Source organism: Nanorana parkeri, unplaced genomic scaffold, assembly GCF_000935625.1.
Source record: "Nanorana parkeri isolate BGI_ZX_2015 unplaced genomic scaffold, ASM93562v1 scaffold32, whole genome shotgun sequence".
Lineage (NCBI taxonomy): Eukaryota > Metazoa > Chordata > Amphibia > Anura > Dicroglossidae > Nanorana > Nanorana parkeri.
The window spans coordinates 895,143-916,867 of record NW_017306300.1 but is presented as its reverse complement, the minus strand read 5'-3'; the positions used below and the strand labels follow the sequence as shown (position 1 = coordinate 916,867).

Here is a 21,725-nt window from a genome sequence, read left to right as displayed (position 1 = left end):
CATTTTGAAAGTAGTGTAAGGTAAACAAAATAAAGAAAAGTGACCCAAAACCATTATAGTTCCCTTTAGGGAGTATTAACCATGCTTAAATAAAATAACAGTAAAGACACATAAGATTTCATTGATTTACAGTAATCACAAAGCAGCTATGTCCAAATCTCAATAGCTTTGGGCATTTCACAGTAACTGGTCACAAGACCAATTATTATATTATGCAAATAAAATACAGATTACAAGCAAAATTCTTTTAGATATGATTGCAAACAGCATTTGTAGCTAAATCATCACATGATCAAGGTGTAATTATCCTGATTTCAACAAAGGACAAAGCACTATATTTCAAAATAATTGAAAATTAATTAGGTTGAAACAGTGGAACTTTGGCTATTAATTGCTAACTTAAATGAAAGCCTAGGTGGAAAACAGAATAATACGTGTTTGGTTTATAAACCATTCTGGTACGAATTATTTTTATATATAGTAACAAGGCTACAATACATACAGACACAATGTTCTGGCCTTACGCACACCGTCAAAAGTCAACAGCTTTGTCATTTCATTCAGAATTGTACATTAGTCATAAATGCTCTTATACAAATATAATATTGATGTAATCATAATGCACTTGTGTTTTACATTTTTTTTACATTAAATTCATATTAAAACTCAACTCTAGCCAAAATGTTTTTTTTTTTTTAGCTTTTGGATAGACTTTTGTGTTTGTGACTTTTGTTAGGAAGGTTTTCCCCTCTATCCCTACTCTACTCATGTGATACATGTCACCTGAACAGGATGTGACAGCAAATGTTCCCCAAAGTGGATACAGCAGTGAAAAGCTGAAAAAAATGTATCCCTTTCCCACTTAACTTCAAGTAAAAATGGCATTACTGAGGGACTCCAGCCTCATCTGTTTTTTTCCCATCTGCTTCTGCCTCTGGTGCTTGGAAAACTATGTTGCTCTGTAATTTTCTCCCCTTCCCACTGCATGCCTTCAAATTTTAATTGAAGGGCATTGCAGCAGAGAAGACCCAAGGACTGTCTTAGACTTGTAGACATGCCCAATGGGTTTCAGGTGTCACACAGCAAACATGTACTATGTGTCCCTTCTGGAAGGAACTGAAAATCTGGGAGCCTCCTTTATATTAAGGGGGCCCCCAGATATTCTCCTCAGGGAATAGGTATGGGGTATATTAGTACCCCTCAATACTCATTTCTAATAAACTTTACAAGTATATGTTAAATAAAAACAGACACACTATAAGGTCCTTTAATAAAAAAAGTTCTCCCTTCAAGAAAGAAAAGGTAAACAATGTCCCTACATTGTAAATGTCCCTTAATGTAAATCCAACTTTGATCACATAAATCTCATAAATCTTTGTTAATCACCATGAGTCATCACGCCGATGATCTGCCGCATGATGATGCTTTCCTTATGCTATTCCCATCACAATTAACAGATCCCCTGATGACTGCTTTGTAAACAAACCAGCCGTGGGTCAATGATGTCAACCATGTTCCCCAGTTGGTTTATTTACAAACAGAAGTGGGGGGGTTCAGATGCGCACTCTGATCTAATTTGGCCACTTTGTGATTCACTGAACCACAAAAGGCAAGGTTTAAATTCAACCTGAAGCCTAGCTGTCATACAGGCTTTTATTTTTTAACTATCTTGTTCATTATTATAGTACCAGTATAGTAGAACTTAAATACAGCTTTTCCCAATACAGATATGAACCAGCAGTAGCCCTGCCAAATTTTCTCAATTTTGCTCAAAGATATCTGGCATTATATTTACATTTTTGGAGCTTAGTGAAGCCTACTTAATGTTCTGTGCTCAATGCCTTCAGTGACTTTCCACGGGATTAGTGAACAGGAAAATAACTGTGTGTAAGGTAACATAAATGGGATCTGGTCTGAAAATCTGCAGTTCAGTTCTACAACCCCAATTCCCAAAAAGTCAGGACACTGTGTAAAATCTATATAAAAACAGAATACAATGATGTGCAAATCTCCTAAACCCCTATTTTTTTGACAATAGAAAATAGAAAACATATCCAATGTTTAAACTGAGAAAATGGAAAAAAAATATGGTAATTATTAAATTGATGGCAGAAACATGTCTCAAAAAAGTTAGAACAGGGCAACATAAATCTGGCAAAGTAAGTGGTACTAACGAGGAAGAGCTGGGAGAACATTTTACAACTTATTAGGTTAATTACCAACAGGTCATTAACATGATTGGCTTAAAAAAATTAGCATCTTAGAGAGTCGTAGTGTCTCCGGAGTAAAGATGGACAGAGGTTCGCCAATCTGTGAAAAGCTGCGTCTACAAATTGTTGAACAATTTCAGAATAATTTTCCTCAATGTAAAATTGCAAAGACTTTAAATATATCATTATTTACAGTACATAATATCATCAAAAGATTTTCAGAATTTGTTGAAATCTCTGTGCCCAAGGGAGAAGTGCACAATGCAATATTGGATGTCCATGATCTTCAGGCCCTCAGATGGCACTGCATTAAAAACAGGCATGATTCTGTGATGGAAATCACTGTATGGGCTCAGGAACACTTCCAGAAATCACTGTCAGTGAACACAGTTGGCCGTGCCATCCAAAAATGCAAATAAAGCTCTATCATGCAAAGAAGATACTATATCTGAACATGATCTGGAAATGCTGCAGTCTTCTCTGGGCCAAAGCTCATTGAAAAGGATCTGTTTCATAGTGGAAAATTGTTCTGTGGTCAGGCAAATCAAAATTTGACATTCTTTTTGGCTACCATGGGCCACATCCTCTGGAGGAGAGGGACCTTCTGGCTTGTTATTAGCACTCAGTTTAAAAGCCTGCATCTCTGATGGTACGGGGGTACATTAGTGTGTATGGAATGGGTAGCATGCACATCTGGAAAGGCACCATCAATGCTGAAAAATATATCCAGGTTTTTTAGCAGCATATGATCCTCTCTAGACAATGTCTTTTTCAGGGAATGCCTTGCATATTTCGGCCGGATAATGCTAAACCGTATACTGCATCTATGACAACAGCATGGCTTTGTAGTAGAAGAGTCCGGGTGCTTAACTAACCTTCCTGCAGTCCAGACCTTTCATCAACTGAAAATATTTGGTGCATCTTGATACAAAAAATATGACAAAGAAGACCAAGAACTGTTGAGCAGTTAGAATCCTATATCAGGCACAAATGGGACAACATTCCTCTCCCAAAACTCCAGCAACTGGTCTTCTCAGTTCCCAGATGTTTACAGAGTATTGTTAAAAGAAGAGGGGATGCTACACTGTGGTAAACATGGCCCGGGCCCAACTTTTTTGAGACGTGTTGCTGCCATCGATTTCAAAATTACCTTATTTTTTTCTTAGAATGGTACATTTTCTCATTTCAAACAATGGATATGTTTTCTATTTTCTATTATGAATAAAATACGGGTTTATGAGATTTGCAAATCATTGCATTCTGTTTTTGTGTAGAATTTACACAGAGTCACAACTTTTTGGGAATTGGGGTTGTACAAATGATAAGAAAACCTAAAGAGATGTATATCCTTAACTGCTTGCCCACTGTTGTGAAAAAACGGACGGAAGGCAAACTCCCATTGGCTAAATAAACTACGTTTATTTTCTGCACCCCCTAGCGCACGCACGGGCAAAAAATGAATGGTCATTGCAAACAGCCTTTACCGGCTGTTTCACATACAATCGATCAACGGCTCTATAGCTGTCCGATCGCTTGCATGTGCTGCCTGAGTGGACCCCCCTCCTGCAGTGCCAACGTCTCCCTGCCCCCCCTCCACCCTCACCTTCAATCCCGGGATCCGCTGCCCCATCTGCAGCCCGGGACTGGCTCGGGAGGGTGTCAGGAGGAAGATGGGAGGGAGGTCAGCATCTTCCTTTTTGCTGAACTCCCTCTGACGTCTGAATGCAGAAGTGATGTGTAATATATTACTTGCGTATTCAGCTGTCATTCTTCTGGCTGCTATAGCCAGAGAATAAGCTGGTGAAGCAGATCTTTGGGGGTCCCCAGGTGACATTAGAGGTCTTAGAGACCCCTAATGTCTCCATAAAGAGGACCCGTCAGTGTGCCTGTGCTATCACATGTTATTGCTATCACATTGGGGGATTGTTAGCCCCCAATGTGATAGCAATAACATTAAGTGTAAAAAATAATTTTAAAAAAGTAAAAACAAATGTCACATATAAAAAAGTAAAGAAAAAAAAAACTTTTAAGTCCCCCACAGCCACATTTACGCACATATAAACGTAAATACGTGTCAGATGCGCCAGCCCACAAAAACTACACTTGCGCTACACATGTTACATATCGCTGCGAACACCGGAGTGAGAGCAATAATTTTAGGGCCATCAATCACCAATAACACTAAACTGATGAGCGGTAAAATCTTTTAAATCGTCGCATATGGCCAATTCTGGGTATTGTAGTTGTTTTAGGTTTCGCAGGCATGCACAATGTTAAGGCTGTTAACACTAATGTGATAGCAATAAAGCTAAGTAAAAAAAATAGGAAAAAAAATGTAAGTTTCAAAAAAAATTAGTCACACATGAAAAAGAATTTAAAAAAACACAATTTAAAAAAAAAAGTCCCCACCCATACATACACGCGTGCAAACATGCGCAGGGTGCGCATACGTGCGAAGATGATTGCGCCCATTACGCTGCACATGTTACATATCACCACAAACATTGCAGTGAGAGCAATAATTCTAGGGCCTTTAATCACTGATAACACTAAACTGATGAGTGGTAAAAGCTTTTAAATCGTCGCCTATGGACAATTTTGGTACTGTAGTTTTTTGAGGTTTTGCAGGCACACGCAATTTTAAGGCTTGACATGTTTGGTGTCTATTTACCTGATGTGACCCCGTCTTTTACATTTTATTAAACAAATTGGGTAATAATAAATGTTTTATCATTTATTATAACAGTTTATGGGTAATATAGATGTTTTATAATTTAATATATAATGGGGGTTTTTTTAATTCGGTAATTTTTCCTTACTATAGTAAAAAATTAAAACCCCCATTTGCGATTAAATACCACCAAAAGAAAACAAATATCTGTCCCCACAAAATGGCATAAAATTTATTTCAGTACAGCATTGCATGACGGAATAAACATCAAAGTACTGCAGCGCTGAATACTGAAAAATGGCCTGGACAGGAAGGGGGTTTAACACCGCGGACTTCAAGTGGTTAAAGTTCTCCTGCCCATGAAATATAAAATGCACTGATCAATCTAATTAGACCTGGTTGGGATTTGGACTGAAGTAACCCTAGTGCTTCAAGGTAGAAGTGCTAACCACTGAGCCATTGGACTCCCCCACTAATAAGCCATGCTGGGCAGTATAGGCACTTAGTGGAGATACTTTGCTATGTTCTTTAAAAACACCCACCTGTCCCCAAGCCAACCAATCAATGAGGCACCATGGAACACTCTGGATAGTGCAATTTCTTTAGCCCACAGAAATCTGTTCCTACCATGAAAGGGCTAGTTGGTTGTGTTTGCCCCCCAAGCCAGTCCTCCCCTGAGAAAGAGTTAAACACCCTTAACTATATTTATAACTGCAACAGTTAGGTGGGAGCTCCTGCAGGCAAAAACGGAAATACTAGTCTTGGAAGGACCACATTATTAACATACAACTGTAACAGGTACAGAGCACAATGAGACATGCTGCATGAAATGAGCTTATATATAAATATACACACACATATACACACAGTATATGACTTTACTCTGATTAAGAAGTATACTTATGTAAACGTATCATTTTGGATTTTATGATTATTCTCTTGAATGATTCCTATTTGCCTCATTGCTCTTCTTAATTAATTAAAAAGTTGAATTAATATAGCCATTAAAGAGATGTTAGCTCTACAATGCACTGCGGATTAGTGGAGCATGTTACAAAATGTAATTGCAAGCCATAAAAACTTATTTTAGGAACAGACACAACATCACTGGTCAGAAGTGTTCTTATTTTCATGAAAAAAAATTTGCTAACTACAATATCATCTCAATGCCAGTTTTAGATATTTGATCATGCATTCTTTGTATGCATTAATTGCTCTACACAGGAAAGGAAGTCATTATTCCCTATAATTATGTTAACTCATTTGCATAATAATTTTCAGGGCAAGTCAGCCAGCCCAAATTACCAACAAATTTCTTTTTTTTGCACTTTTTTACATGTTTCTCCTTTTAACGTTCTCTGTTCTTGGCATATTTCACTTTATTTTTCCAAATCATTCTTTTGTGCCAAATCATTTGCAAAGGTTTAAGAGTTTTTACAATTATATTAGACTAACTCCTAACAAATGATCCAGTAATAGCCCATTTCATCTCTAAATTAAACAACAGTGTTGACAACTGAGCTTCTCACTTGGATTGTGTTACAGTGAAAAAGTTTGAATTGTTTTATCGGATTTGGCGGTAAAGCTGTAGCTTTTTATTTGTTTAAACGATGGCTCTATAACCAAAGTCTGAGGCCTTTGTAAAATGCATTAACAAAATGTGGAACTCCTAGATGATTTAAAGTGACCCATTAATTTGCAGGTAAGCCACAAATGTAATAGCTGATTAGATATTACTGTTACCTCTGCAAACTGGAGAGTGCTTGCATAGGACTGTCCCTCCTATGTATATTAATATTGTTTTCTATCCAACCAGAGCCAAGTTTTTCTAAGTAATTCCACCCTCTTTTAATGCTTCTGCATCTGAACTCTTTTTTTTACAGTGAACCAAGCAGTTATCACTTTCCTAGATGAGTGAACCAAGCCATCAATTCAATCTGCTGTTAGTAGTTTTATGTTAGTTAGGATGTATATAAGCAGTCAACCTGTTGATGCACGCTTGCCTGAGGAAGAAGTCTTGTTTCCAAAAATATTTTTCACTTTGGTACTTCAGTACTTATTATCTGTAAATATCTGTATATTTTGTTTCTTCTACTCTATTTCCATATAAGAAATGGTGAGGTTAACGATGTCTTATGCCCCCTGCATTTACCTGTCATGGTGTAGAGAAGAATTACTATTTTGAGAATTAACCCAGTTTAGGCATTTCAGATACCAGATATCTGTATATACCAGATAAATCTAACTATTTTTATTTATTTATTATGGTCAAGACTAAAAATATATACACACACACACACACACACACACACACGGTGTATAGGACCCTTCTCAAAACACCGGTTTGATGCTGACTGGATGTTTATTGAACACATTAAAGACAAAAAGATGCCGTTGGAATGGCGTATTATTTTTTCCAACAAGCAATCTAATAACTGGTAAATTTTAATATTAACTGATAGGAAATAATACAAGAAGGCCTGTTACAATGTGTTAAATGAATCAGTCAGTTTGTATCAACTTTAGTCAAATAGTCCTTCATTCCCAGTTGCTTCCATAAAGTATACACTATAGTTGAGCATTACAGCCTGGATTTGCCCTAGATTGAGACTGGAAGGTCTTAGTGAAGGAGCTGGAAAATACTGATTATCACTAACCTCTTCCTTCCTTCCATGTGTTGGATGAATAGTAATGTACAATGTTGACAGTGTTATATTGCTGCTCTCCCATTTCCAGTATGAGTCCCTGCTATGAATTGCTAGAGGCTGATTTTAGGAGAAATCAATGTATTATTGTCAGCTGTATGTAAAACATATTACATAATTTTTGTTGAATCTATAACTGGGGCAAACAGTGTTTTTCTCTATGTCCCTGGAGTTTAGCTTCAACCACGTGAAGACCGGGGTATTTACACCCTCTTCCTGTCGAAGCAATTTTTCAGTATTCAGCGTTGCGATACTTTGACTGATATTTATTCAGTCATGCAACATTGTGAGGTCTTTGAAACTAGAAAGATAGGAGAATAGAAACCCGACCTCGTTCTTCCTGTGCCATCAAAATAATTGCATTTTTCTTCAAAAAACTCTACGACATAGTCGAAAAACAATCTTCTTTTCAATCGATCTTGAGGAATCCAAGTATTCACAAAATGGGGTGGAATTGATTTGAACTCTATGCGATACCCGTCGCAGATTATCCTCTTCACCCATAGATTTTGTATTTCTGTCACTAGGGGTCCCTGAAGAATTTTAGGCGTGCACCTACTGAGGCCTCCTGGGTGTGCACACATTCACCCACTCAATGGCCTCCTTGATTACCGTAATAAAAGGAACAATGAGGCTAAAATAAAAGGAATGGAATTCCTGCCCATCAGGAGGAGAGGAATCGTATGACAAGACCTCTCCCTCATCTGAAACGTCTATGGGTATGGAAGGTTTGGCTGTTGTCGAGGCGGCTTGCGAGGATGAACGAACAGATGGAAGCATATTCTGTAGACTCTCCTGTACAGCCTGCTGGATATAAGATTTAATCTCCAGAGAGTCTGCTTCCCTGTCTCTAGCCACTTCCCTGAGACAATTCTGGCAAACCATCTTGCCTGGCAATGCCTGGGCTGAACAGGCCCAAGAGGACCCTGGCATTAGGGCAGTACTCCTACCTTGAGGAGACAAGGAAATTCTATCCAATCTATGATGGTGCCGGCGGCCACTAGGAGACCGTGCGTTTAATGAGGAATAAGAACGTCTTCACGTTTTCTGGGCCGTTCGTGAGTTAGGCTCTTACTCCTGAAACCAACAAAATGGCATCAGAATAATTAATCCTAGCCCAACACAAGTGCACTCTTTTAAGGTAATCCCAAGATGCCTCCCTACCTTTCCCTAGGCTTCGGTGCGTCTGATACAGGACGAGGGGAGCTCATACTGGCAGAAGCAAAAGAGGCTACACAAAAGACAGGGGTATTTCAGCATTGACACAGCACATGAAAAAGCATGCAAAAAGAGGAGACTTACTGCAGCAGCAGCAACCACAGTCTCAGCAGTAGAAGCAGTAATCCAGCACAGGAAGACTGCCATGCTTCCCGTTTAAGTCTCCCCCTCATCCTGCTTCCCGTCACCCTCAAGGCAATGCTGTCAGTTTCCGGAATCAGTGAATGACGCCAAGACGCCTCACAAACGCGGCCAAACGAAGATGCCCAAGCATGCGCGTTGGGGGTCAGCGTCCCACCACTGTCATAGCAACCTCTGAGACGGAGGACAGCTTAGCCGCACAGAAAGAAAAAGAAAAGGTAAGGTAAGGGAAAGAAGACACATTAGCCAGCTCCCCTGCCTATGCTCAGTCAGAAGTTTATCCTGACATTATATACCCTGCACTGAGGGAACACACTCACATGGAGGTTTACAGCCAGCAGAGAGGTCATCCAATCCAGGAGAGGCTGAACCCGGCTGGGAACAGGAGGATGTTTAAGTTGTACTGTCCTGGCTTGGAGCGAGGATGAAAACAGAACAGGTGCTTGGGGGTGGCTGTCTTTTTTCATCTTGTTAGGGGTGGTCTAATAATAGACTGTGCACTCCTAACATTTATTAAGTTTGATGTAGTTTCAGACTTGCTATAAACTGGCAACTCCAGAGCACAGAAGCAAGATTCAATCAGCCAGGCAATTGTTTCATGTTCACTTCACTGTTCCACACTACTGTTAGAAACCTGGAGCTCTGACGAGGCGACAGTTAAATTATGTTTTCCTAAAAGATATCTATTGATCTTCCAGGAAAACAATTCAAAAAAGGAGAACAGATCAAAATCACAATTTGTGAAGTCTACAAGTTATACACTTTTACAGAATAAAGAACAGGTTTATGTATAAATGGAGGAAAAGAAACGGATGATGTTGAGTATAGTTATCAGATTTCATTTTTCAATTTATAATCCCGTTTTGATATAAAATAAAGAATTTAATACAAAATAATCTTGATATACGAGAAAGTGTTTGATTGGCCACTGTGGTACATATCCTCTCTTTTCTAGAGATGAGTAAACCAATGTACCTGGATCAGGGTGTGATCTGGATCAAACCATATCACAGTACATATCAGCAAATATGCAGGCAATCTTCCCCCTTAAAAGATTAAATATTATTCTTGGAATTTATCTTGTTTAGTGACACAAAGCAGTTGTATGAAAACAGGAAATAATATCCCCTGTAGCCATAATATTATAAATAGCATTATCTCTATTAGGTATCAAAAAGTTATTAGTTGTTGGTTATATCAGCAGATTTTATTTTTATGATGTATATGGTGTATATCTAGGTATAAATATTAAAATGTGGGCTACAAAGGTATCCAAGGTGACAGATCAAATATTTTTATTACAACTATACCTAAGATCTGCTCCTATGATTCAAAGTGTAGCACTTGGCAATATTTATGTAATCAAAAGAATCACTAGGCACAATGTGTTAGGAATTAAGTTTAGGCCAATTTGTATTATTGGAGTAAATTGCAAGGTCCATTTACTTGATCAGAGCCCACCTTCCCTTGTTAAAAATAGCTGCATTATAGTAGTGAAAAATGTTACTTGAAGAAAAAAGGAAAAAAAATCAATAAAAGATCATATTCTTCCCTTACTCCTGTCTTCTCTCTTTGGCCCCTTGGTGAGTGCGATGTCATGATCCTTTAGGTAAGGTCCTGGGAACAATGAGGATCCCAAATCTTTTTTGCACTAGGAATCTCACTGACAAGATCATGATGTTTCACCCATGCATGTGGAAGATGAGGGTTAGATATGTATTTTTTCTAACTTTTTGTCTTTACAGGTACATTTTTGCACTAATATTATGCACCAATTTTAGCATAGGGAGTGGGCCCTGATTTAACTTCACACTTTGCATTTTACTGACAGTTCTGCTTTTAAATGTAAAATCATCAAGTTCTCATGCGGGTCAACAAATACCACCTCTACAGAGTAAGAAATCTCATAATAAGCTTTCTCAGGAAGGTACATTTATATAATACAAAATGCTCAATTTATAACATATAAAGGTCATTATCTTTAAATTTGTGACTATTTTTCAAATCTCAGCCAAATTAGCTGTCACTTTATTAAAAATAAGGATCCGTATCCCAAAGTGTTAGCTCTGCAAAATTGAGTTTCATGTGTTTTTTATATTTCGTAAAAATTATTTTGAGAAAAAATTGGCAGAAACATACCCTTGAAGAGCTTTCTCTCCAAACCAGTCACCTTTTCCCAAAGTGCGGAGAAATATTGGATCTTCACCCGGGGTGTCTTCTCTTGTAACATTCACCTGTCAAGGAGATCCATTTGTTTTATGAAAGCTTTGTCACATGAATGGTGGGTGGAAATTCACTGACAGAACATAGAATTGACTGATAGAATGTAAAATTTACTAACAATGAAGACAGAAAAGTTGTCAAACCTACCAGAAATTACTATATTCTATTAAACAGAAATGGCTTCTGGTATAAATTTCTATTTTTTTCTGCTACGATGCTTTTTATAAATTAAATAATCCTGTTAGATATGACTCCTCATTAAGGTTAACTTAATAATAACTTTGTAAACTATTGGGACATTTTTTGATTGTAAAACTGTTTGTTAAAATATAGAATACAAACAAATGGCAACAGTTTGGGTGACAGTAAAGTTTTAAGAGTTTTATAAGACAGGTTATGTGAAATTGGGAGTAATAATAATAAAATAAATACATATTTATTCAAACACTTTATTACATATGTAGTATGTCTAGGAGATATTACTTGGTGCCTCAAAAATTTGCAAGTTCCAGAGATACACAATAAGTATATAGTGCAAAATTACAAGCACTTATTTTGGATACATGGATTAAAAGAATTTAGGGAGCTTTAGATTCCTTTTTTGTACTATCAAGATATGATTTTCTATTCTAACCCCTAATATTGGTTACTAATCAAGGATATGACAGATAATAATAATAATGATCTTAAGCTAATACCAGTTCTTGTTGAAGTGCATTGACCAGCTTTGCTATCCTGTTAGCTGCACATTTTACTATGAATTATACATTTGTATTCTTCCTAGCAGACTCTAAAAAATATCAATATGATGAGTTATCATAAAGTTTGTGAATCTTGTTTAAAGTTCACAAACTTTACGGTGCTTCAAGCTTAGAGAAGGTCTAAGGAAGTCCATGGAAGGTGAATCTTGTTATTTCATTCTGCCAATTTGTACGGCTAATGAGCAATCTATTGTCATGCAAAAGGAATGGGGAACATGTACCAGTGCCAAAATTAAAAGCACAGTATCTCTCCCTAGACAGAATTGTCTACTCTCCCTAGCAACAAATTAGTAATATGCCTATTGTTTGCCAACCCTTTAGAGTGTGGGGGGGGGGGGGGGTAGGGTTATCCATTCTTTCAGATTATTGGCTCTTGTTACTGCATGCAGTTTTTCTGGCACTGAAAACATTCTGTTATGCTTTATAAATACAGGCATTTAACTCAATACGGAGCTTGTTTTTGTTTCCAAACAGTACCCTAATGATGGTCAGGAACAGCTTTTTATAGCAGAAATTTATGTAAAACAGGACTAGACCAATTTCTCTTCCGTCAAGGAATCCATCATATCTGTATAATTTCAACTGCTACAAAGGCAATTAAACACATATTGGGTTGATTTTTAAATGTTTTCACACATGATTTACATGACTTTCACCCAGGATTCATGCATTTTCCTATTTATTTCATTAGAAAACTGTGAGAATTCTGGGTACAAGTTGTGTGAATCTTGTGTGAAAATCATTATATAAAGCCCCTAATTTTTAGGGAAAGCACAATCATACTTTGGGTTTCTAGCACCTCCATTTGTTGCCATATTAATTTAGCACACAAAATAATTGGAGAAATGCTGCAGGTTTGAAATAAACCTGTTAGTGAAGATTATTGTTTTAGGATAACATGGGCTAAAAATAGGCCATACAAACTACCACCTGCAATAGATAAGCCAACCTACCTTAATTAGATATATCCATTTTGTGGGAAACCAGGTTTAAATGGCACCATAGTGAATGAGTAAAGAGAACTATGACAAGGAACAAACTTACCTCCTTCAGTTAGTGATGGACCCTCACCTTCCCCATTTTGAAAAGCATATAAGCTGGACTGCTCCAAATTCCACAGTTTCTGTTTTTAGTTCAGTGAGAAACATTCACTGCATTGTGGTATGCAGGGAGGTTGTGCTAGAGCTCAGTTTCATGTTAAATTTATTTGCCAGGGTTTGGGGACTCCTGGCGCAACCAGGACTCTAGATATAAGCAAACCATGACAGAAAATTTGCTCTGCTGGTTTGGTTACTGAAATAGGTTTAACAGTTAACAACTAAATATGTTTTGTTGTGGAATACTAAAGCCATATATAGAAGCTTTTTGTTTTACATTTAAAAAACCATGTCCTGTCTAGAATTCAGCCCATTTGCTCAAACATCATGCTAGCAGCATTCATTTATTGCAATAAACTAAAGCTTCAAACTACTTGGAGGATATATTTGATTGACATTGAATTTCCTAAGTGCGTTATTATGATTTCAAATGGTGCAAGGACTGCAAGAGGTAAAGGGGAGCTTACCAGTCCTTTGCTGATGATGAAGAAAGTGTCCCCTCGAGCACCCTGCCTAATAATGTAGTCTCCATTTTCGTAGTGAGTCTAAAAAAAAATAAAGCAGAAAAAGATTGTTATTATCATTTGCCTTGTAGTCAGGCTGTTTCACACAGTAAACCACTGGGATGCATTACATTTCTGAAAGTTGCTTACTTGTGTCAAGGAACCCACTGATCCACAAACACAATAAGCTTATGATGAGTAAACTACCACACGAGTGTCTCCAATATAAATTCTAAAAGCTGCAGGCATCTGTATAACTACATATATCATGTACTGTTCCTCCATTCCTACACTAAACTTAATTGTGAACAAATTAACCTGCATTTATCATTTGTATTAAGTAAATGCTGTTTGCCTGCATGATTTAATTCTTAGTTACCATAACCACTATAGCCATAGTACATTCTTATGCAAAATGCAGTAAACTGCAAGACATATCTGCTTGGATGACATCTGATAAAATATAGAAGCACAATAGTTTACTTAAAAAATTACTATACATAAGCTATTTAGTTATATTTGTTTATACTTCCAAAGTGCCCAGCGGGTCAAATAGGAAATTCTCAAAAGCAGCTTCTTGTCATATGGGAGCTGCAACACACCGGAATAGAATGTGCATGTAAGCATCCCATAAACAGAACCCATGACAGTAAGAAAAACATGAATGTTTGCCATGAAACACTATTGGTACATCAAACTCCTGTATAAGAATAACAGAGTGAGCAATCAAAATCACCAATATCTACATTTGTTATTTAATTGCTTTGTCTTTCAATATCAGATTTATTAAAAGTGTTTAGTTATATTTTTTAAGTAAATAGAGAAAAGCTAAAGATAGATAATACATTTCACATAATTTTGTGTTAAAAGATCTGGAGGGTTCAGAATGTTAGGGCTTCATTGTTCTTTTGTTCACTGTTCAAGTGTTATAAGACAAAATAGGATCTTATGCAGTGAAGTGAAATATGATGTCACTCATTGACAAAGGTAAAGTTCCAGGTCATGGAGTCAGCTACAGATTCAGTTATAAAATGACTTCCTATATGAGCATATGTGGTCATCATATACCTGCAGCATACACCCCAGCTGTCTGGTAGCTACCACTAATATCAAATAAATTTAATTTATAATTGTTATTTTGTCTAATATTCTGGGCAGCTTTGAAATTTGGGCATAAAGCAGCATAAATGGCCATTATAATAATCCTTTGGATGTCCTATTGTAGACTGCCCATTATATCAGGAAAGCACTCAATGCCCACTTTTTTTTATAACAATGGAGGAAAGGAAAACTGAACATATTGGAAGTCTTAGCCAAGGTTGCGGTAATTATGAGGGACTATTTCAGCAAAGTGGACATTAGTTTCAATAAGAGCAATAATGTATTTATTTAGCATTGTGATCTGGGAGACAATAAACTATCAGACAAAAGAAATACATGAAACAATTGAACAAATAATTCCAATGTGTTATATCTACATACCAACATTTTTTTTGTCTTTATTTTAGCCCTAAAATAACATTAACATTTGGCTCTTTTCTTTTCAGTTTGTTTTATTTTCAGGGAACAGTGCAGCTAACGTTTTACTCAAAAATATTTATTGCGATGAGTGCAGTCCTTTTTCATTGTTAAAACAATTGTATGTGCAATAGGAATACAATGTAACAATACCTTTTTTTCTGGAAGAAACATTATTTCTATTAAATGAGAATCTTAAATGTGCCACATTCTAGCGGCTTTCCTCTTACTGCAATTTTCCCAAGGGCCTAACACAGCCTCTCAATCAAATGACACAGTATTATTTTCAATAACATGCATTGATTGGGCAACAAAATCTGTTTTCTTTTTTAAAATTGTAATAATAACTGTTAACCTTTTCCTATTTTCTACAGTGCTTTTCATGAGTGCTTTCATTGTGGCAGAGTTAGGGATGGATTGCAATGAATCCACTGTTTATTATTTAAAGGAAAAAAATGCAAATATTTTGAAAAAAAGTTTCCCTTTTTGTTATAAAACATATCAAATTAATGTTCTTTCTTTTTAAAATAGAATAAAATGTATTCTGCTATGCACAGTGGAATCATTGCAATCCATCCCTAACTCTGCCACAATGAAAGCACTCATGTTATGCTCACAATTTATATATCCATTATGATTGCAGTCAGTAAACACATACAGTATTATTTTGACAGTGAGTTAATAAGCTGATATCAATGCCAATGTATGTAGCCCTAAAATAACATTAACATTTGGCTCTTTTCTTTTCAGTTTGTTTTATTTTCAGGGAACAGTGCAGCTAACGTTTTACTCAAAAATATTTATTGCGATGAGTGCAGTCCTTTTTCATTGTTAAAACAATTGTATGTGCAATAGGAATACAATGTAACAATACCTTTTTTTCTGGAAGAAACATTATTTCTATTAAATGAGAATCTTAAATGTGCCACATTCTAGCGGCTTTCCTCTTACTGCAATTTTCCCAAGGGCCTAACACAGCCTCTCAATCAAATGACACAGTATTATTTTCAATAACATGCAATAACATTTTCAATAACATGTACAAAGAGTGAACGACACATAGACCACGTTAACATTAATAAAAAAGCACAGGAAAATACTTAAATAATGGTGTCATGATACAAACATGACTGTCTCAATAACCCCACCCATATAATTCACAAAGTGAAAATGCTTATCATCATTGCAATATCCTCATACTGTACTCTAACAGATACCCATTTATGGCCTGCTGATGCAGCCTCAGCAGAATGACCAACACTGAGTCCCAGCTCATGGGGGTGTCACGTTGTTGGCAGGCAGCTCCTCTTGGTGCTGAGATTTTGCAAGGCAAAGTGGCCACACACTCTTCTGGCATGATACAGGACCTCCTGGAAGCCAGGGTACCTAACCAAGAACTGCTGCACCACTAGGTGGAGAACATGTGCCAGCAAGGTACATGTGTGAGCTTTCCCTGCCAAATGGTGAACATCAAGTCAGTGCCATTATTACACATGACCATGCCTGGCAAGAAAATTATGTGGGGTCAGCCACCTCTTGGCATGGCCCTGGAGAGCCGTTAGACTCTCTGACCTAGTGTGACTCCTTTTCCCCAGGCATACCATCTCCAAAACAGCATGACCGTGTGTTCCCTGGGCTATTGCATAGGCTTTTGGAAAGGCTGGGTATACTGACGGTTCTAAGGAGTACAAGGCCATTGAGGAGGAGGAGGTACAGCTAACTGCACTGCCACCAACAAGATACACGACACAAGGCAGCACAACCACCTCCAGTGCTTCCTCCACTTCGTTGTAAGCTGTCCCTGCAAAATCCTCCCTGGCTGCTGTTCAACTTCTTCCTCATGTCCATCTTCTCCCTCATTTTCCTCCTCTCCAATCACTGATACCCACATATGGTCAGCCACCTTGTTTCCCCCCTTCATCTCTGGAGCCCATTTGGCATTAAGCTGCATCTGCAGGAAGTTAACTGCCTCTTGCTGCTCTCTGCATGATGTCCCCTCCCTCTATGGTCCCGGTGCTCTCCTCCTCATTCTCAACATCTGGTATTCTTGCACATGACCAACATTCTCCTACTACAGCAAGTGACTCATCACATTATTAAATAATTCCACCAACTTCTGCATGCCAGATTGTGGGGCTAAGGTGGGATTAGCAGAAGAAGAAGAGGAGAAAGAAGAGAAAAAAAAAGGAGTAAGAGAAGAAGGTGCCTAAGAAGTGGTTGTAGACAATTGGCTGCTCTATGCCTGAGAGGTGAAAAAAGGAGAAGGCTTTGTCAGCCACTCAATTACCTCTTCTGCATGCTGTGGCTGTAAAGCATGGCCACTCTCAGAAAGACAAGGCAGACATGCCCTGCTTCTAGATGGTGTGGCCTGACCACCACATTGTCCTACAGAACATGCTTGCCCCCTACTGCCTCTGCCAATCCTTTTAGGCCTGCCTGACATTTTGAATAAAAGGTGTTGCCTACATTTAATGGCAGCTATGGCAATAGGGAGAATTAAGATGTGGTGCTTTGGTGCATTAAGATGTGGTGTTTTGGTGCACAATACTTTATCGCACATGTATGCATTGATGTGCTGCAAACAAAGGGCAGCTTTGTCTGTGTCAATAACAAATGTGCAGTGTGGATCCCAAATTAAAAAAGCCCTAAGAAAAAAAATACACACACACACACACACACACACACAGTATACTTTCAGGGATATTCACAAAAAGATGGAGAGTTTGGAGAAGCAGGAGAAGTGAACAATCTAGGCCAAAATAGCTGATTTGGAAACATTCTCCAATTCAGCTCACTTTCTGTTCAGCTATGTTGTCCTAGATTGTTCACTTATCTTGCCTTCTCCAAACTCTTCATCATCTTTTTGAGAATAGCCCTGTATATGTATATATTCACAGTAATATAGCACAATATAGAACTGTACAGCAGCAATTAACTCTCTAATCACAGACTGACAGTGCTCTCTATCTACTTCAACACATACTGACAAATGGCTGCTGTGAACCCAGCCTCAGGGCAGCCATCAGAAATTTTGGGGGCCCTTACACTGCTTTAGGCCGGGCACTCCCCCCTCCCTGCCGCCCCCCACCGCCGCCACACTGAGCCAGTCACATCAGTCTCTGACAGAGGAGCTTACACTCGAATGTCCTGTTATTATTAGGGATGCACCAATACCGATCCCTATGCTTCTCGTCACTAGGTGATGAGAAAGCATGCAGCCAGCTTTCTGGCCACTCAGGAAACCGAGCGCCGTGTAATGACACGGTGCCCGCCTTCCTGATGTCAGAAGCTAAAGTATCGGGCTAGGCATCAGAGCATTTGGTAGCGTACTCGCCCAAATACTCGGTATCGGTGCATCCCTAGTTATTATTATACATATATATAGCTCTGATATATACCGCAGTGCTGTACAGAGAACACTGAGACAGTCACATCAGTCTCTGTACAGAGGAGCTTACACTCTAATGCAGAATGTCACCGGCTGCCTGTACACCTGGCCTCCTCTGCCGCCGGACTGACCGCAAGTGACCTGATGTCACTTCTGTCTGGTCCAAGGTCAGAACAGCGGCGACACTGATGGGGCCCCAGCCTCCTCCGAAGCCACTGGATCGGCAATGCTGGGGCCCGGCGCTGCTAGGGCCAGGCCTCCTCTGGCGCTGCAGGGGCCCGGCCGCCTCCTCCTCGCCCGTCACCTCCCTGATGTCGGCCCTGCCCAGCCTTTTATCCTTTTGTAGTTTGGGAGCTGGCACATAAAGAGCCCTATTATTGGCTGGTCTAAGTCATCTGACCAAAGTTCAGAGGCCAGGAAGTGCAATATTGTTGGTTGATTGCTAGTAAGATCATTAGTTAACCACATCTGCCAATGAGCTGGGTGCACCTTGAACCTGTGCTCAACCAAAACATGTTCATCCCTTTTGTATACTTTATATTTTACAGTTAAACATCCAAATCCATTAAAAGATTGGATGTAGTATGGTAAAGGGTCAGCTTTTTTAACACAGATATTTAAATATATATACAGTATATTTAAATATACAATCTGATATAATTTTGCTGTGATTGTTTATCGTTATCACTTGATTCGGAGAGTGCAAGTATTTGACACACAGTTAACATCTCTTCAGATGTTTGAAAATAATTCAGCTAAAGAACCCCAGGCAGATATGTAAAGCCGCATTTGCTAATGATAACAACTGTCTTGAGAACTAACATACTGTACCTGGGAATTCCCAGTATTGTTGGTTCCAAGTGTCAAGTTGAAGAGACAAGACCTCTTTGAATTAGTGTACTATAGGCTCAATAAAAATTTGACATCCTTAGGAAATTGAATACATTTCCTGTCAGCTATGTTCATTATTTTCTAAAAGATACTCACTAAACCATAAAAAAGAAGGTATACTGCTAGCAGTTGTCATGGCGCACAGAGATGTCACTCACTGCAGTGCTCACTCCCTGGATCTCCTCGGACTGCAGACACGTTCCCAGTGTTTCTCTACTGTGGCTGTGCATCGGAAGCATGCTTCTGTGCGTCGACATGCATGCGTTTCAGCAGCTGTGCTGGTCACTGCATCGGGGCCGTCTCCCATGGTAGTGTCACATGGGATGGGGAATCCTGGTGTGACATCTATAAGCCCCAATAGAGATCTAGCATGCATAGCAACTGACGAGATGCAAAGACTCACTTCCTCCCAAGAAACACAAGCCTTCAAAAATACACTGAGCACTGCCCTAACTCCACGTTTGCTTCCACAGCAACAGTGGCGTTGCCTCCAGTCCTGGTCTTTAAAACCTCACAATACTACTAGCTCAGTGCTAGGTTATTCTGAAGCCCTGCTCACAGAGACCCAGCATTTATTCCTGCATCTCCGTCCCCTGTTCCTGCACTCCTACTCCCAGTTTTGAACTCCAGACTACCTGACCCTCTGACTGTTTTCTGGACTACTGATTCTGCGCTGCTTGCCCTGAACACAGAACTGCATTACTACGTCTTGTCTCACCCCTTTGGACTTTGTATTTGGACTGATTATCTCACCAGCTTCCTGCTACTGGGATTCAGACCTGGCGCAAAGGGCTCTGCCCTGCAGTACGTGACAGCAGTAGAACTCTAACCCTTTCTAATTACTGACATCACTTTGCGTATGTAGATCATAAATTGTGAAGAGCAGCCATTTTTTCAAGTGTACACTCTATAGTTGCATAAGGAGCCGCAATTACACTTATACCTAGTTACTACCCCAAGAACCTCAGGTGACAGACCATGCAGAGAGTAGAGAGTTGTTTTATTTGTGGGTTATCACAGATACATGGAAGACAAAGAAATAAAAGTGAAAGTTGCTTTTTAAGAACATGAGTCATCTGATACAGCACAACACGCACAGGCTGTGGCAACTCACAAATGCCGGGCTGTTGTGAGATCCAAAAGGCTAACACTTTCAGTCAGAGAATTCTGCTGGTCAGCAGATAACACACTCATATTCAAGTTTTTGTGAACAAACATTGTCTTCTCTAGCAGTTAAAAACCCACAGGTATTGCAATATTAAAAGAAATGTAAAAGCTAATTTTTGTGAGAACACTGGATCCAGACAGAGGAAAACATCCTCCCAAGCTGCCACTACTCATGAGACCCACACTCCTTCCATTTCTAGTCAGATCACTTCTCTCCAACAGATAAAAGACTTGTACAGTGGTTTTTGCAAACATACACTGTCAATTTTTTTTTCCTGAAGACATTATGTCTGGAAGCAAGTCTAAGCCAACCATGTCATACTGTGGGTATATTTCCATTGTATGCACATTTCCTTTAAGCAACATACCAGTGTTAAATCAATATTATATGATTATAGACCCAGTACTTTTTGATGTGCTGACTTGAGTTGCTTCAGCATTGCACTAAGGATGATGGATTTTGAGAAAACATGAGTAAATGAAAGAATATACCTAAGGTATGTCCCAACCTTCGCCTACACTATTGTATACTGAGTGGCCACTTTATTAGGTACACAAGCTTGTTATAGTGTATGTCAAGTCAAAACTCTTTTTTTCCCATTTTGCATAGAATGGGGAAAAATATCCCTGATTTGTATTGACATTAACAATGTTTCCACTGGACAGGAAGTGAGGGTAAATCTGCAACAGTAACATAGACAGAAATAAAAATCTGACAGGCGTCTTGTCTGTCCTACTCTATCAAAAATGAATTTTTATTTCTGTCTGTGTTGCTGTTGGAGCATTCACCTTTCTCTTCTGTATGGGAAAAGATTGTCAACAGGACAGCAAACGAGGAGAAAATGTATCTAACAGAGCCCCAGATAGCAGTAAAAAATCAAAATGGGTTCTAAACTTTTCCCACTCTATCCACACAAAAACAAGTTTTGACTAGACACACATTTTAGGGCAAAAAGCCAGTAATTAATGTGGTTGCAACTCAAACCAAAACACACAGATGTGGTCAGGATGTCCAGTTATTGTTTAACAAACCTTTAACATGGTAGAGATTTGTGATCTAATATTTTTTAACTGTTTATTGAACTCATACATGTTATCAGACAATACATGAAAGCAATTATTCATACTAACAAAGATGTTATCGTAAAAAAAAAATATCAATAAAGTAATTCAAGACCAATATGGTTTGTGTATGTCTTATTTGTCTCTGCTGATGTTACCTTCCCAAGATG

At 38.5% G+C, this 21,725-nt stretch overlaps 1 protein-coding gene across 2 annotated transcripts in view; it reads right to left on the bottom strand.

The window, feature by feature from the left end:
• The window catches only part of PRKG1 (protein kinase, cGMP-dependent, type I), an 844,452-nt gene that overhangs the window by 94,456 nt on the left and 728,271 nt on the right, over positions 1-21,725 (bottom strand). For both annotated transcript variants that reach the window (XM_018568606.1, XM_018568599.1), the window contains 2 exons: positions 13,494-13,571; positions 11,085-11,179 (listed from right to left, as the gene is read on the bottom strand). In XM_018568606.1, the coding sequence (XP_018424108.1) occupies positions 11,085-11,179; positions 13,494-13,571 (173 nt within the window). The remainder of the gene's footprint in view (positions 1-11,084; positions 11,180-13,493; positions 13,572-21,725) is intronic.